Source organism: Melanotaenia boesemani, chromosome 6 (genome assembly GCF_017639745.1).
Source record: "Melanotaenia boesemani isolate fMelBoe1 chromosome 6, fMelBoe1.pri, whole genome shotgun sequence".
NCBI classification, from domain to species: Eukaryota; Metazoa; Chordata; class Actinopteri; order Atheriniformes; family Melanotaeniidae; genus Melanotaenia; species Melanotaenia boesemani.
In genome coordinates, this window is record NC_055687.1 from 15,404,944 (window position 1) to 15,422,003 (window position 17,060).

General features: G+C 43.3%; 1 protein-coding gene across 1 annotated transcript in view; it reads right to left on the bottom strand.

The window, feature by feature from the left end:
• Positions 1 to 531: 531 nt before the first annotated feature.
• grik5 (glutamate receptor, ionotropic, kainate 5) overlaps positions 532 to 17,060 on the bottom strand; it is a 45,082-nt gene continuing 28,553 nt past the window's right edge. Inside the window, exons 15-19 of the mRNA XM_041987499.1 lie at positions 16,597 to 16,762; positions 15,365 to 15,590; positions 12,745 to 12,873; positions 6,195 to 6,316; positions 532 to 4,914 (exon numbers count right to left, since the gene is read on the bottom strand). Of these exons, the coding sequence (XP_041843433.1) occupies positions 4,300 to 4,914; positions 6,195 to 6,316; positions 12,745 to 12,873; positions 15,365 to 15,590; positions 16,597 to 16,762 (1,258 nt within the window). The 3' untranslated portion in view covers positions 532 to 4,299. The remainder of the gene's footprint in view (positions 4,915 to 6,194; positions 6,317 to 12,744; positions 12,874 to 15,364; positions 15,591 to 16,596; positions 16,763 to 17,060) is intronic.

Here is a 17,060-nt window from a genome sequence, read left to right on the forward strand (position 1 = left end):
CCCTGAAATCAGAAGATCACTCAGAGATGAGAAGAAATTAACTTTCCAATCGAAAAGCAAAGACACCACTGGAGGGCTGTTTGAATACTTTTATTCCAAAAAAAATTGTGTGTCTATAAGTTTGAACAATAGAGCAATTTTTCTGAAGAACATCATTGTAACTTCATCCCCACACCTCCTATCCCAGCCCCTCACCCACAATCACACTATAGAGCCTCAAGCTCTTCATTAGGAATAATAACAATTTAATCATAATATTCATCAGTTTCAATAATCCATTTAGCACTATTATAGAAATATGAAAAAATACCAAAGAAAATAACACAAAAGTAAACAAATGTTTTTGTTTTGTTTGGTGGAGTAATTGTTTGGACACCCCATTTCATTCGTTTTGTGACCCTTCCTTCTCCCTTTTGGATCCATACCAGCAACATTTTAGCTTTTTTTAGGATTTTTTTCTTTCTTTTTTTGAATACTTGTCACATTATGCATTTCTGCTGATGGTTTAAAGCTGTTAATAGCCACTTTGATGGCTGTGTAGCTCTGTCACATTTCAAGTTTCCAGTATTCATAAGGACTAAGAAAGATATTTAAAACTCTACTGACAAATTTCAAAACAGACTTCAGATAACAAAGGTATCAGGGAAAAAGATATGGTGGATGAGGGCATTTTTGTTTGTGCTGTGGAAAAGGTTGGCTCATCAGCATTCTGGACACAAAGGCAGAAGTAAACAGAGATAAAGAAAGAAGCATCAAATCCAGCCTGCTTGTCATTCAGAGAAAATGCATAATGTGTGCAAACAATGTTATCATTTATTATCTGTAGCACAAAGGTGTCAACAAATCTGCTTTACAGCAAACGCATAATTTTATACAGGAATGCAATGCCAGCCCTGACAACAATACCTGCATTTTTCAGAGGCATTTGTAAAGGGCGGACTGGTTGTTTAGCTAATTATCTCACATTTCCTGTGTGCTTGATATGGATAGGTGGGAAGCAAGTGAGAAATAATGTTCTTGTTGCTGTTTGGTAACACTACAGCGACAACTTCATCAGCCAAGGGTGAACCATGGCTGATGAAGTTTTCAGGGATGATGGTTCCATGTACACATGTGCAATACAAACTTTCTCCCTAAACAAAAGGCAAAGACACATGCACACAAAAGTTTTTGATGTTTTCAGGAAGCAGAAAAAAGCATCAGCTGTTAGGAACTGAGAAGAAGCAGCTGAATCATTACATTCATAAGCTCTGCTGTCTGGAAAATAATTCATAAAAAAGCTTTTATTAAACATGGAAAACAGGGTGATGGGAATCAGGTAACTAACTTTTAGATTTTAGTGTTCCTGGAACACAAATACCAGAAAGACTTTTTATAAACACTCTGATTGTAGATAAATTAACCACAACTGTGTGTATCGAATCATCTTATGTCTAGTCAGTGATGAGTCATGCTGTAAAGCTCAATTTGGGATTTGAATGGACAACAGGTTCCACAAACAGTGAGTCATGACCTGCAGGAAATAATAACAAAGCCATAATAATAGTGATTCTGAAATTCAAATAGCTGCATCAGAGTCATACAAACACAAAACTGGACTAAGCAGGTCAACAGAGTAAAAGTTCTTTCAGAGGTGGTGTATAAAATAAATAAATATAAAATTAACCACACTGACTTTTGATTTAACTAAAGAGAAATGGCACTTAAAAAAAACAAAAAACAATGGGGCCAGTGATACAAAGCAGGTTTAACGATTTGGTTTCTGGTTTAACAAAAAAAAACAACCAAACAAACAAACAAAAAAAAACAATACAATCCAAGTCAACAAACAACCTCACACCTTAAGCCACTCTATGCTGTCCAGATCTAGCTTTGAGTGTTTGGGTTAACTATACAATGTTAGAATCACACATTTCAGACACAAAAAAAGCAAAACGCCACATATCAGAAACTCTAAAATATAATCCAAACCAAAAGGAAAATTGTTGCTTTATTCAAAGGCAGGATGAAAAGCTGGCAAAAGAACCACAGACTGCATGACTGCCGGTGCCAACAGGTCTATCAAACTCACTGCCCGAACATGAAGGCACGCGAAGAACTGAATGCAATTCTGATTTTATAATCTTAATGTGCTGCAGGTTCATTCTTATGGCATGCCATGTCTACTCAAAAGATACAGATACCTTTAATCTACCCAGTGTCGGAATTAATTCACTATTGACTTCTTGTCTTTTCAGATGATCTGTAACAATTAGAAAAACAGAAATATGTTTATTTTGGGGTTTTGAGTATTTAATGATAGCAGTGGTTGCCTGAAGTCAGAAATAAAAAAAATTTAAAAAAGAAGAAATTGTATGCTTAAACATATCAATTAAAACTACTGAAAAATTATCTTGTTACGGAGCCACACAGGGAAATTCTGGGTCCTGGTAGCATATATGTGGATGCTAGTTTGATGAATACTAACCACCTAAACAGAGTTGCAGACCAAGCACTCTCCAAGAAGACTATTGCACCCCAACACACCACAAAAACCACTCAGGAATGGACCAAAGAGCATGATAACGATTAGCCCAACATTGACCAAGCTTCTGTAGTCACCAAATCCACATCCAATGAAAAACTCCAATCAGAGGAAGCACCACCCAAATCCACAAGACCAAGAATCACCTGCCAAAATACCATGCCCATGCCTCAGAGCTGTTTTGGTGACATGAACTGGTTATACACAGTATCAGAAAGGTGATTTTAATCTTGTGGCTGATTGGTGAATACAAAAAAGATTCTAGATCGTTTTGGTCCTAGCTTCAAAAAACAGTTGGGTGTAACATTAAAAACATAATAAAAATGGACGAGACTCTCTTTCAGCCACAGCAAAAGAAACATTAATTTCTTCCTAATGTATTCATCAGCATGTTTTCCTCTATTCAGCCCCTTCCGAATGAGTCCCTAGCCACCAAGGGTAGTAATTAGGCGATCAAAAGCTTGAAACAGTATTGACAAGGCGTGTGTGTAGTCTATCACTCTGGCAGGAGTTACTACTGTGGATGGCCAAGTCAGTCTGTTAAACAGTGCGCAGGGAAGCGGCTACAGCTACAGCCCGCTGGCTCATTAACAAGCCCCTTAAAAGATGCCCAGAATTAACGGATCACAACATATTTAACATTGGAAATAATTCCAGACGGATTTCCAATTCAGATACAAGGGTGTAGTATTTTCACTCCCTGGTTCATTCCGTCTTCTCCCCATTTGCACTTCTTTGTCTTCCCTCTCTGGCTCACCTGGTCTCTCCATCTAGTCTATGCTGTGTGAACAAAGGAGGAAAAATAAGGTAAAAGCTTGGCGAATGTTGCTCGGGAGGGACAAGGAGGTACATTAATTTCACATTTCAAAGACTCTTGCTAGCTCTGTCTTCCCTTTTGTTGCTGTCTGATTATCTAATGTTGGTAGGACAGTGCGGTTGCTGGGTACATGCTTCATATTTGCACACTTAGACTTACACACACAGTGTAAAAGAGGAAACAAAGGCAATAAAGAAAGGTGAATCAACACTTCTCTCTGCTACTATTTGTACTATTTTGTCATAGTTGTTTTATCCAAATTTCCTGACACAATCTGGAAAAGAGGATCAATGGGGAACAGGGAGGGACACTAAACGTCTGAACAGATTAGCTGTTGTTGAGTTATGTTATAATCCACCATATTGTCACACATAGTCTGTATTTATTCCCACTTAGAACAATGGTAACAAAACAAAGACAACAAAAGAAAAACAAAAAACAACAGAAATAATTCTCTGGAAGTCTTTTAGCTGATGTTTTTAATCCCATACAAATGCAGTATGTCCTCCAATAAGGTTTCATTTTACCAAAGAGCTAACTGGCTTCCAGCGGAGTGTCTGTGGAAGAAAACCAGCACTCTCAACACTGAAAATCAAGTGAGAGAGGAGTAAGAAGACAAAAGGAAATCATCCTCCAGTCATGTGCATTTCATTTCAGATTTGTCCAAACTGAGCTTATCTCCATAGCTGATTACAGAAGCTTAACTGATGATCATCTGACAGTCAATTCTGTTTCTGTAGAAAATGGAGAAATGTTACACGTGGTCCTGTTCGTTCGCCTCCCAGAGGTCATCTCAGTTTCCTGTTCAGCTGCTTTACTGCTTCTCTGCCTCATCACTCTTTGATCTCTGATGAATTTACCTGTAGAAATAGTGTTTCTTTAAGAAGCACAAGTGTCCCACTGCAACATCACTGCCTCCTTGCATCCCCTCCACGCCCCCACCCAGCTGCTCCTATACTCAGTCCTGGTCCCCCAGTAGGTCTGTGTTGTTGCTGCTCTGTGGAGGCAGAATGGGTCGAGGGGTATGAGGTGGGGGGCTGTGAGGTTGCCGCCTTGGGCTAGCACCCCCTCCACCCTCACTGTCTGTGTTGGAGGAGGACGGGGGAGGGGGTGGAGGTAGTCGGGGCAGGGGGGCAGATGAAGGTGGTATTCTTGTTGAGGATGAGCCTATACTGCTGCCTGATCTCAGGCTCTGGATCCTTCTGCACTCCTGACAGATCCTCACATGGGTGCAGCTGCGGGCAGGCAGCATCACAGGGGTGGGGGCAGGTGGAGGTGGGGTGGTGTTGGCTCCCAGTGGATCATCAAGGATCCGTTGGGGCCCTGGACCCAGGTCAGGCTGCCCTGTACCTCCTGCTCCACCTGTCAGAGGGCCAGCTCCACTGTACAGCTTCCCGTTGCTGAGCCGCATCTCCTGAACCAGCCGCAGGGGCCGAGGGGCCCCAAGAGCAATGCGGGTCGGGTGGCGCAATGCTGCCGAGCTGCTCAAAGGTCGACGGCGGCGCATGCGGGAGCTTTTTTTACAGGAGACGGCGTTTCGGAACTCTGTGATCATCTCTTGACAGACAGACACCTGGAGGAGAAAAGGAAGGAGGGAAGAAGGAAAGACGAAGGGGAAGGAAAAGGGAAGGAGGCAAAGGTAGGGGAGGTGCCACAGACACAAAGTAGGCAGGCAGCACAACAAGACAGTGGTGAGGCAGTACAAAAATATAGCAGAGGGAAAGCAATAAAATCAAGAGGAAAAGCAAAAAAAGACCCAAAAAGAAGGAGGCGGCGCAGAGACAGAAAAAACAGACACAGTGGGCATGGTAAACAAAAGAGTTGCAGGAGAAGCGAGGGCACAGATCAACAAATGGAGAGATGGTTTAAAAACAGAAATGACGAGGTGATGGGAAGGATGTGGAGACGGATAGAGATGGGAGAATATCCAAGGAGCAGAGAGAGTTATTACAATCTAAACACACAGAACACCAAAATGTTAAGTCTATGGATACTTCATCATGGCACTACTCTATGAACAAACAGGCAGGCCTGCAAACTCAGGTGCACATGTACAAAAGCACTCACTCATACAGCAGCTGAGCACAGCCTCGCACACAGACACAGGTATCACATCCAAAAGTCTGTCTTGATTCCAACAGCATGACTACTGTTATTTGAACACATGATGAACAAAAAGCATCGACAAGTCCACTACAAACAAACACTCTGATCAAAATCATGATCAAAAGTCATGTGCTCACATAAACAGAAACAGTACTCGTTATTGGAGAACAGACACTGATAGCCGAATGACAGGAGGAGTGTGTGTTTGAGAGATAGAGGGAAAGACGCACAGTGAGATGGGTGACAAGTAATCCAATAATGGAAACGAAGAATACCAGCGTACATGTGAGGCATGTAAAAGAAGATACATCATGACATTTAATGCCAGGGAAAAAAGATCACACTACTTCTTTATGCAAGCAAATATTGGCATTTTTCAATATTGCTTATCCGATCTATCATGTTTAGCTCACAAACACTTGCCATACTAATAAACACCAAACACTAAAAGGGCACAATGACATTAAAACAGGCAGGGCATGCAATCAAATCATCTACTTCTTGTATTAGTTTTGACACCACAGCAGGTCAGTCACAAACCTGAACATTCCTCTTATCACACATGCAGAAAACACACTGGAAACTCACGCAAACGTGTATAAATGGAGGCAGAAGCATAAAACGAAATCTGCCCACTCTCACACACAAACACACACAAACCAACAAAATCAAAAGGGTTGGCAGGATGCCATGGGAACCTACTGGGGTATATCTGTGGGGTCGGCGAGGGCAGGTATGGGGGCATACCTCATCAGTCTCTGCCGAGCGGCGTGTTGACCACACAAACTCCATAATGGCCACAAACACTGCGATGATGAGGCCACAGATCAGCACCACAAAGATACCCCCAATGTTCTCCATGCCAAGACCTGAGAGAGAGAGCGAGCGAGAGAGAGAAGGAGAGAGAGAGAGACAAATACAGTGATGCAAACACTTCAACACTGGCAATCAGTTAATGCGCTGGTTTGTTTTGTTTGTTGGTTTGTTTGTTTATTTCACAACAAGCCCAAGCTTCTGCAGTGAGGATTTCACCTGCAGCTTCTCTGGTATTGAAGTTATTAATGGTTAAAGTGGAGTTATACTATAAAGATCCAAATGGCCTGGAGGCCCTCAAAGAAGTCAAGAAGCAATTTCAAGGTAAGGCAGGTTTATATTTCCAGAATAGCATCCTTTTACAGACAGTGAGTGGTGGAGTATGTCTATGCAATGCTAGCTGGCTATTTGGTAAGGTTAAAATGTCTTTCTTGGTCAGCACATTGCTATTTGATGACTGAATAATCTCTTATACACCAACCATGGTCCTGAGCGGAGAAGTAGAGACATTTAAATGTTTTGCCTCTAAGCTATTGTGTGTGATTTCATTTTAAAAACTAGATACAAAACTTAATTCGAAAAAGACATTTGAATGTCACTGAGTTGAAGACTAAATCCTTGTGACACTTTTGTGAAAGTAAATAAGTCCACATGGTCATAAAAAGTGGCAAAAACACAGATGTCCTCAGGGATCCTCACACTCAGCCTCAAATGATGACATTTACATCACACAGACTCCTGCTTTCACTTGCAAGCTTGGCATAATAACAGCATTAGAGACATCTAAACCCAAACTACTGGATCCTCTCTGTAAATAAGTCAAATAGTGGAGGAATAACTGCGAGCACTTTGCTCATTTATTGTTGGCTGCTTCTCCGTGCAGCTGGAACACACTCATTACAACAACAACAGTACGTCGTTTCCCACTTCCTGGTCTCCCGTAATAACTCCCCCTCCAATGCGCAGGCGCATCACACACACACCGGTCAGCCTCCATACTACCATACATGACATCTCCCCCTTTTAGCATGTTATTCCCATAACACCATAAGAACCTTAAACAAAAGTTATTGTAGCCTGAGCTTACACATAAACTTAAACTTGAGGCATCTAACATTTCAACCTCTACCAAAACCAGCGTCAAACCAAACACTATACCTGTAGGGGTTGCTACAGTTCCGCCATGAAACAGCGCTTTAAAAGTTTCTCCTGCATTAGTGTGTAAACATCTGATTACACAAACAAGGATTATCTTAACCTTTGGTACAACACTTTTCCTTATATATGTGTGCAACCATTTACAGTCCATCTCATCTGGTGAATCTACAGATTCAGTCTCTCGGCTGGCTTACTCAGCCGCCCGGAACGGGTCACAGTTTGGCCAGACAGAGGGGTTGTAGGTGTGGCTGTAGCTGCGCTCTGACTAGCAGGAACAGTCTCTAACATGATGGTCCCGTCAGAATGTGTTTCTGTCCCCGTGTACTCATTAGGCGCTGCTGGGATAGGTCGCTGGGCTGCCGGCCCTGGTTGGATGTGACGACGGTTCCGCCGCAGCTCTGCCCCCTGCGGCGTCTTAATGATAAAAGATCTTGGGGTGGTGCTCTCACCCGTGATCACTGCAGGTAGAGTCCAAGTCTTCTCATGGTCCAACTTGGAGAGTATTACATCACCTGGATGCAGGGCAGGCAGGGTCCTGGCCCCATGACGGCGGTTGAAGTAATAGGCCTGCTTAGCCTTTTCTTTCTTATCTCTCTCCTGCACAGCGGCCTTGCTGGGCCATTTTGGGTTAAGGTTTTTGTCGATGGTGGGGAGAGTAGTTCTGATTCTCCGCCCCATCAAAAGCTCAGCCGGGCTGTACCCAGTGGATGAGCATGGAGTGGCCCTGTAGGTCAAAAGAGCCAGCACCGGGTCGTCTTGCTTAAGGATTTTCTTAGCCGTCTGTACGGCCCTCTCTGCGTGCCCATTACCTTGTGGGTGATGAGGGCTGGACGTGTGATGTTTGAAGTCCAGCTGTCTCGACAGCTCCTTGAACTCCACACTGGAGAACTGGGGTCCGTTGTCGCTCACCACCTCCTCAGGTATCCCATGTCTCGCGAACACTTCCTTAAGCCTTTGTATAACTTGTGCACTCGTTGTTGAGGACAAGTGGCAGATCTCAATAAACCTGGAGTAGTAGTCTGATATCACTAGGTAATTATTGTGCATGTACTCACAGAGGTCCATAGCTATTTTCTGCCAGGGTCGGTTTGGGAGTGGTGTGGACAGGAGGGGTTCCTTCTGCTGTGCTCTCCTCAGTTCACAGCACACTTGACATGACCCCACTAACTTGCTTAGCTCTGCTGTGAGACCCGGCCACCACACTGATGACCCCGCCCTCTCTCTACACTTTACTAGGCCCTGGTGGCCTTGGTGGATTTTCTGCAGGATCTCTTTTCTTAATTGCCGCGGCACGACAATCCTCTTCCCCCTGAGTATCAGTCCATTGTATACTGACAGTTCACTTTTCAGAGGAATGTATCCTCTTGCCTCAATAGGCACAGCGGCTAGGTGCTCGGGCCATCCCCCTTTTATGAGCCTCATGACTGACAGCAGCTCTGCATCGGCTGCTGTTGCAGCTCTGATCTCATCCATCTTGCTTGCAGACGCAGGGATTCCCCCCACAACACTAGCCACATAGCATGCCACCTCTCTTTGCATTTCTGTGTTAGCATCCGTGTTGGCCAGCGGGCTGCGGGACAGAGTATCAGCAACAACCAGAGTCTTTCCAGGCGCATACTCTGCCACCGCATTAAATCTCATGAGCCTCATGAGGAGTCGCTGGCATCTGAGAGGCACATTGTCCAGGCTGCGTTTGTTTATGAGAGGCACGAGGGGTTTATGGTCAGTTATCAGCTTAAACTGGCCGAGTCCACTAAGGTACCGCTCGAACTTCTCACATGCCCACACGCCCGCCAGGGCCTCCTTTTCTATCTGGGCGTAGTGTGATTCTGCATCGGTGAGGCGGCGCGAACAATACGCCACAGGTTTCCACAGCTCACCGTTAAGTTGGAGTAGCACACCCCCTAACCCGTAACTGCTGGCATCGGCGGACACCGCGGTGGGCTTGCTCACGTCATAGAAAGCGAGTACTGGTGCTGTGGACAGCAGCTCTTTGATCTGTTCAAAAGCTGTTTGCTGGGCATGGCTCCACAGCCATGCATTCTTGTGTTTTAGAAGCTCATACAGCGGTGCTCCTATTGTCGAAAGGCCTGGAACGTACCTGCCAAGGTAGTTCACCATTCCCAGCACCCTCCTCAACTCTTGCACATCCGTTGGCGCTGAGAGCTGCCGGATAGCATCCACCTTCTCCGGGTCAGGTCGGATACCGGACCGGTCAATGATGTGTCCAAGAAACCGCAGCTGGTTCTGCTTAATGAGACACTTCTCAGGATTCAGCTTCAGGCCCACCGTCTCTATGCGCTGCATCACCTTCTCCAGGCGACTGTCATGCTCCGCCTCTGTGGCTCCGTAGACAAGAATGTCATCCATGAAGATCTCGACGCCCGCCAGCCCGTCGAGAGTCTCCATCATTTTCCTCTGGAAAATTTCCGGTGCACTTGTGATCCCGAACGGCAGTCGCTTAAAGTTAAACCTGCCAAACGGTGTGATGAACGTGGTGAGTCTACAGCTGTCTGGGTGCAATGGGATCTGGAAGAAACCACTGGCTGCATCCAGTGAGGAGAAGACAGTTGCCCCACTCAGCTTTGCTGTGATCTCGTCAGTAGTGGGTAGAATGTACCGTTCTCTTCTAACGGCCTCATTAAGCCTCTTGAGGTCCACACAGATGCGGGCTTTGCCTGTGCTCTTCATGACAGGCACCATGGGTGCGCACCAATCTGTTGGCTGAGTCACCCGCTCGATTATGCCATTTTTTTCCATCCTCAAAAGCTCCTCTTTGACCTTCGGTAACATTGGGAGGGGTACACGTCGCGCTGTGTGCACTGCGTATGGCTGAGCCTCCTCTCTCAGCTGTATTTTCACCGGTTCAGTCTTTAATGTCCCATGCTCCCCATATGCTTCCACATGTCTGCTGTGTTCTTTATTAGCCACTAATTCTCCCACTCTTCTCACTAGATTCATTTTTATTGACATTTGCCTGCTGAGCAGGTTATTTACTGTAGGCCCCCGGATGACATATACAGTGAGTGGGTAGGTCTGACCTTTGTAGGTCACAGTGCTCTGGAACTTTCCAATGCACTGCAGCTCGCCGCCTGGGCTGTCCAGTTGCATGTCCGCAGGCTCCAATGGGTTTTTTGGAATGAGTGAATGGTAGGTTTCCTCTCGAATGATGCTCACGTCGGCACCGGTGTCGATTTTGAAGTCAACTGGTGTGGAATCCATCATCAACTTGACGGCCCACTGTTCTGGTGACCCACCCGGTTTACTCACGGCCCCCATGAAGTATCCATTTGACACCACCTGGTTCAGCTGCGGCTGTTCATTTTGCTCTCTGACCTCACTCACTGCTTTCCTGTTTCGACACACCTTACTCCAGTGCCCTACTTTGTTGCATGTGTTGCATTTGGACTTTTTGGCTGGGCAGTTCTCTTCTTTATTGTGCCGCGCCTTTCCACACTGTCCACATTGTCCTTTATTTCCCCCTTTTGGTTTAAAATGGCGACCTTTGTTCTTGGTGTGGTTGTGGGTGACCTCGTGTATAACTCCTGCTGCCTCACCTTGCATGCTGACTTGTGTAGTGACCTCCTCTGACTGCCTGACCGTCTCAATGGTCAGCGCGAGCGTTAAGTCTTTTGTCAGCTGCAGCTTACGAGACACGTCTTTGTCGAGGATTCCGACGACTATCCGGTCGCGAATATTCTCATCTCGGCTCGCGCCGAATTCACAATGTTCAGCAAGTTCATAGAGAGCCCTTATGAAGGTTTCAGCTTTCTCTCCCGCTCTCTGCACCCGCTGATGGAAGCACGCGCGTTCATGTATAACATTCCGTCGGGGCACAAAGTAGTCGTCAAACTGCGTTAGCACTCTTGTGAAGTCATCCCCATGCGCAGCTTCTGCGAACACAAACGAACGGAAAATGTTCTCCGCTTCACTGCCCATGGCATATATCAGGCTGCTAACTTGCACACCGCCATCCTCTTTGTCCAACTTCGTTGCGGTTCGGAATCTCAGAAAACGTTGCTTCCAGTCTGGCCATTCTCCCGGCTTGTCGAAGGGAAAGTTGGTCGGCGGGTTGAACTTTGCCATCCTTGCCTTATTTTACTTCTGACACCATGTAAATAAGTCAAATAGTGGAGGAATAACTGCGAGCACTTTGCTCATTTATTGTTGGCTGCTTCTCCGTGCAGCTGGAACACACTCATTACAACAACAACAGTACGTCGTTTCCCACTTCCTGGTCTCCCGTAATAACTCCCCCTCCAATGCGCAGGCGCATCACACACACACCGGTCAGCCTCCATACTACCATACATGACACTCTCTGCTGTTGAAGATTTAGGTTTTTCCTTTAATTTAATTTTGTGTTTTGAGCAATGGAATCACAGTCAGGAAAACAAATCAGAGCTAAATACCTAGATAATTACTGCAGCCAGTCAAAAAGTAGGACCATATTTTTCAAATGCTTTTTAAAAATGCTTGCCCAAACAGATTTACTTAAGACATAGCATACCATGTCCAACTGAAGGTCCTGATCTTCACATTTTTACGCTAACAAAGTTCTGTTGAACAGACATGAGAGTGACATCTCATCTAATACACTGAAAAAATTTTTTCTCTGAGTTAAAATAATTTTTATGACAAAATTAGACAGAGTATGACACTGCCTTCATAATCTGTTAATTTACTTTCATCGTTTCCTCATGTCATACTGCAGGGGGGAAAACGGGTCTGAACCAAATATTGTCATGCTGCATTAAGAAAAGCATAAGATCTTGTTATTTTTAGAGCTTGACCCATGGGAGGCACTTAAATCTAGATTTCTTGCACTTTCATTTCAAACCATTCTTTTTTTGCGATATATATCTGGCTAGTATTTTAGCATTTAATGTACATGGAGTACAAAATTTTTTGGAATTGAATAAATAAATAAGTAATTTACTAAAATGGACTCTAGAGTGATTACCATGCAGAATTTTTTTATTAATATTATGTTACCAAAACCATTAAAAAAAATTAATCCAACAGCAACTGTATGAATGCAGACAGTTTTATTTTCATGCAATTGCTGACTTTGAAAACGCAAATGCACACACACACACACACACACACACACACACACACACTCCGATAAAATTCACATTGCACACCACCTGAGACAAACAGAATGCATTTGGGAAAGCAGATTGTACTAAGCACCCTTCACAGGGACATTAGGTTAGGCATTAGCCATTAGCTGCACTGTAGCAGAGAGCGAGGAGACTATTACTGGGGACATTAGAGAGGAGGAGGAGGACGGAGAGGACACAGGCAGCTGCGGTCAACTCACCCTTGGCACGGTGGTCCTCCTCTTTGGGACATTGTCCTCCCTCCCACCACCTCCTCTTCAGTATCTCCAGCCTGTTATTCTCCTGCAGCTGGAGGATGGCCAGTGTGATCTCATCTCTGAACGGAGATCCTGGCAGATGACAGAAAAGCAAGATAAGAGTCTGCAGTGGACAAGGTGCAGCTTAGAAAGAGGTTGTTTGAGAAGAGGAGAAAAACGTGAAAGTGTAGGGAAAGAATTGCTGTTGCAGCTTTGAAGTGGATACAAGTGATCTTGGGGTGAAGAAAAAGAGAGGATTAGTGAGATAAACAGCAAGATTACAACCAGAGACAGTGCGGTACAGCTGCTGCTTGAACAGAAAACAAAGTATCTTATGACTAAGACACACAATAGCATACTGGAGCCATTTCATGGTTTGTTTGACCAGAAATTCAAATATATTCTTAGGTATCGTAGTGATATCTGGCAATGAAAATGAAAAAGCTCTTTCTAATAAACAGACCGTTCCCTGTGAAAAAGCACCAACAGCTGTTCCATGGATTAAAGAGAATAATGAGAACACCGTCTTGAGAAGCAGTTAAGCTTAGTTTTGAAACTGAGTCAGCTGGCTTGATCATTTCAAATTAAAAATAAAAAAAGCAAATAAGGCTCTGTATTTTAAAATATTCCTCAAATAGTCAACCAAAAGTGAGTTCAAGTTATGTGTCAGACTATTTCCTGAAGTCTTCTTCAGAAAAGCAAATCCTTATTTACTTTTAAAGATCAAGCTTGCTCTTTATTCTAATCTCCTGTTTGTGTCAGCCCTTTACAAGCCAACCATCTCCTGGCTGCAGCTTCACATGCAGAGTAGCAACTTCAAAGGAATCCATCACCGAACTTCCAAGCAAGAAATTAAATGCATTTTCACAAACTATTAATAACATCTCTTTGTGTAAACTGAAATATCCATACTCCCAGGGGGGAAATGTAAAAGCCTGTTTTTTTCCCCTCTTTGACAGCACTTTCAGAATAAATAAATGTCTCGTTTTCTTTTGGTCTTTCACTCCTGATCTGCCTCCCCTTCATCTCTATTTCTCCTTCATCTCTCTTTTTGGTTCATACTAGAAAGTCAGGCAATCGCTGACCTTTTTATTAGAGTAGATCACTGACTCAGTGACATCTCTGTGGAAAACAAAAGAATGAACTGAGCTGAGCATGTGTTGAAAAGCAATTAAGCAAATGTTCAAATACTTAATAACCTCACGGATAAAAAATAAATAAACACAAAGCTTTTATCCAGATCTAATCTCACAAACCAGCTACAAGTACATGTGTCTGCTTAGCATAATTGATCTTGTGCCAGTGTTCCTGCTCCTCCTGTCGTCAGTGACTTTTAATCCTTTTTGTTCCTTTTGTTGATAAAGATTACAGTTTCAGCAGTACATGAATAGATCTGAGATAGCTTCCTGTCACTCAAGCTCAAACACTCTGCCCTCTGTTGGACATGCTTAGTCACACTGCGCTTCTTTTTCTGCAAGATATTTTGCTGTAATTGCTCAGTGTTTCAGGAGACTTTCAGTATCCACTCAGTTTCTCAGAGTTCACTGGGGCTATAGGTGACCTACTTTACTCTCAGCTGTAAATAGCTCTTAGACTAATGATTGTGTCCAAGGCTATTTCAAGATAAGAAGAGTTCAACTTCTTAGAAGAACATCGACCTTGAAGTAAGCGATTAAACAAAAGTTTGTGTTACAAGTCACTGTGGAATTCTTTTTGTAATAAATTACAATTACATATCAGAACAGAACAGACACAGTGTCCCTTTAAAGCCACTTACTTGAGTCTGAAGCCCTTGTCCCTACAAGTATTATTGTTCTGGTGCACTGAGAAAATACATTACAGTTTATGTAGGTCTTCCTGATGCCCAGGTCTGGATGCCTGACACAGTTCTAGTGGTTAATAAAGTGCATGCTTGTATTTTTGAGCAAAATATGCAAATAAAACACTAAAATATATATGAAAACAAAAGTAACACTTTCTTAAATGCTCAGCCTTGAAACACGCAGAATTTATGCATATGTGTATGCATTATGCCCACACCTGAATTATATAAATGGGTCATTAACAGGCTTGTGCAGAGCTTGACAACAAGATGTTTGAGATACACTTAATTTAAATCAGGTGTGTTCCCTCAAGGACCAGAGCAGGTAATCTGTGGTCTAAATCTTCTGTAACATTCTTATTGTTCGGTAATTAAAATTACCTTTTGAATTCCACAGATAATAAACATACTGATATATTTTAGTAGAATGCTGAGAAATTTATCATTTAAAGAGGTTTTGTCCTGAATCATTATGATCCCAGAGGTCAGTGCTGCATCTCTTTTGACTTTGGGCTTATCCATCTAGACATGACAGGTATATCTGTGACCTTTAAAGCCCTAATAAGACCATCTTCAGCCAAGCAATGTGATTGTGGGCTTTGAAGCCAAAGAAAATCATCCACTCCCTACTGATGAATGTGCCTTATTTAAGGATTTTTCACAGTCTCATTCAAATACTCATGAATTCAATTGATTTAACAGTTGCAAGTAGACGTTTACCAAGTTTGTTTTGTTTGAAAAGGGATATTTTAGTGCATTTACCAAGAGGCATGCCAATGCCATAGCCCTTGGTGTCCAGCAGGCCTCCTATCTGTGTGAGATTGCAGTTGAGGCCACGATGGTACTCGTTCATAGTGCTCTCCATAAGGAAGGCATACTTGGAATTGAGTACACGGGCGATGCCCTCCTCTGTGCTTTTCACAAATACACTGGGCTGCTTGGAGTTCATGTAGTTCCACATCCGCTGGTATGTCTGGTACCGCGAGTTCTGCAGAAAAATGGGAACACGACAAAGGAAATTCAGCTGTTTGCAAGTGCTTTTATGTGCTTCCCAAACTGTCTGTGAATGAGAATAAAAAAAGGGGAGAAAACAGAAGGACATAAAACAAAATAGATGGATCCTCGAGATGAACACAAAGAGATGTACATATGGGACAGAAAATCCAGAATAAATAATGACAATCAGTGTAAAATATCAATAAAAAAGGAAAAATGGGGGGAAATGAGGTGAACAAAGATAATGGATGATTTCCACAAAGTGTAGAGGATGTTTTATCTTTCATAAACATGAAGCTACACTGACACTGAGCTGGTTCAGCACTTGACAAAATACAGTGAGTTAAAAAACAGTATCAAGTCAACAATTACATGTGTTACGTGAATATATGCAGAGAAAGCAAAAGAGTAGAGAGGCTCGGCTCTATGTGTGTTTTATGTTCATGTGGATTAGGCAGTGAGTGGGGTAATGTACTGTAGCAATACACCCGGCTTATGTAGACAAACACAGACCACTTTTTCTTATATCCTCAATACGGACAAACACTAGAGAATTAAAAACAAACACCAACTGGCAAACGGCCATTGCACACAAATAAACAAATACACTGTTTTAAACATTCACCTACACACACTCCCACAGGCAAACACACCTACACACACAGACACAATACGCTATGACAAACACAGATGTCGACTCAGATGCCAGAAGCATTCACGAAAAGTAAACGCAGGCAATCAGCCACTTAACACAATCAGCCATGAAGACGACCACAAACAAACACAGACACATTCTGGCAAATATCAGGATAGAAATCCAGCCCATTTGTAGCAAAGATGACATATGTACACACAATCAAATACAATACAAATCCCAACATGGTGAATCTGTAAATCCAACTGACAACACAAAGAGCAATTCAACTTGATCCCACGGATTGAAACACACACACAGCTATTCACAGAATCCAATTACAAGCTGCTGTGGTGGGCCGTACCATGAAGAAAGTCATGGTGCTCCCTCCATGAATGGTGCCGTACTCTATGTTGGTCTGGTCGGCCAAATCGTCTGGAGACTCGATGGGAACTTCCATCCTCTGGACGGTAAGGAAGGCTGCCAGATTGGCCGTGTAGGAGGAGATGATGATCAGCGTGAACGCCCACCTAAGAGGTGAGAGAACGGGTGAGAAAAGGGGGCGAGATCAAGTACTGCTGGAGCAGTCTGTCATTGTATACATATTTCATTGATAAGAGTGCAGGGACTTTTCTTAGACTAAATAACCAATTAAGAATCTTTGAAGCCAATCAACTAAATGAAACAACTGTCAAAACAAGATATTTTCTCACATTGAAAATAATATAACGATCTATTATTGCCATAAATAAACCCTGCAAGACATTGGATGTGCAGATATTTTTCAAAGGTACCCTTGAAGACTTTTAATATCCTCACATGTCTACA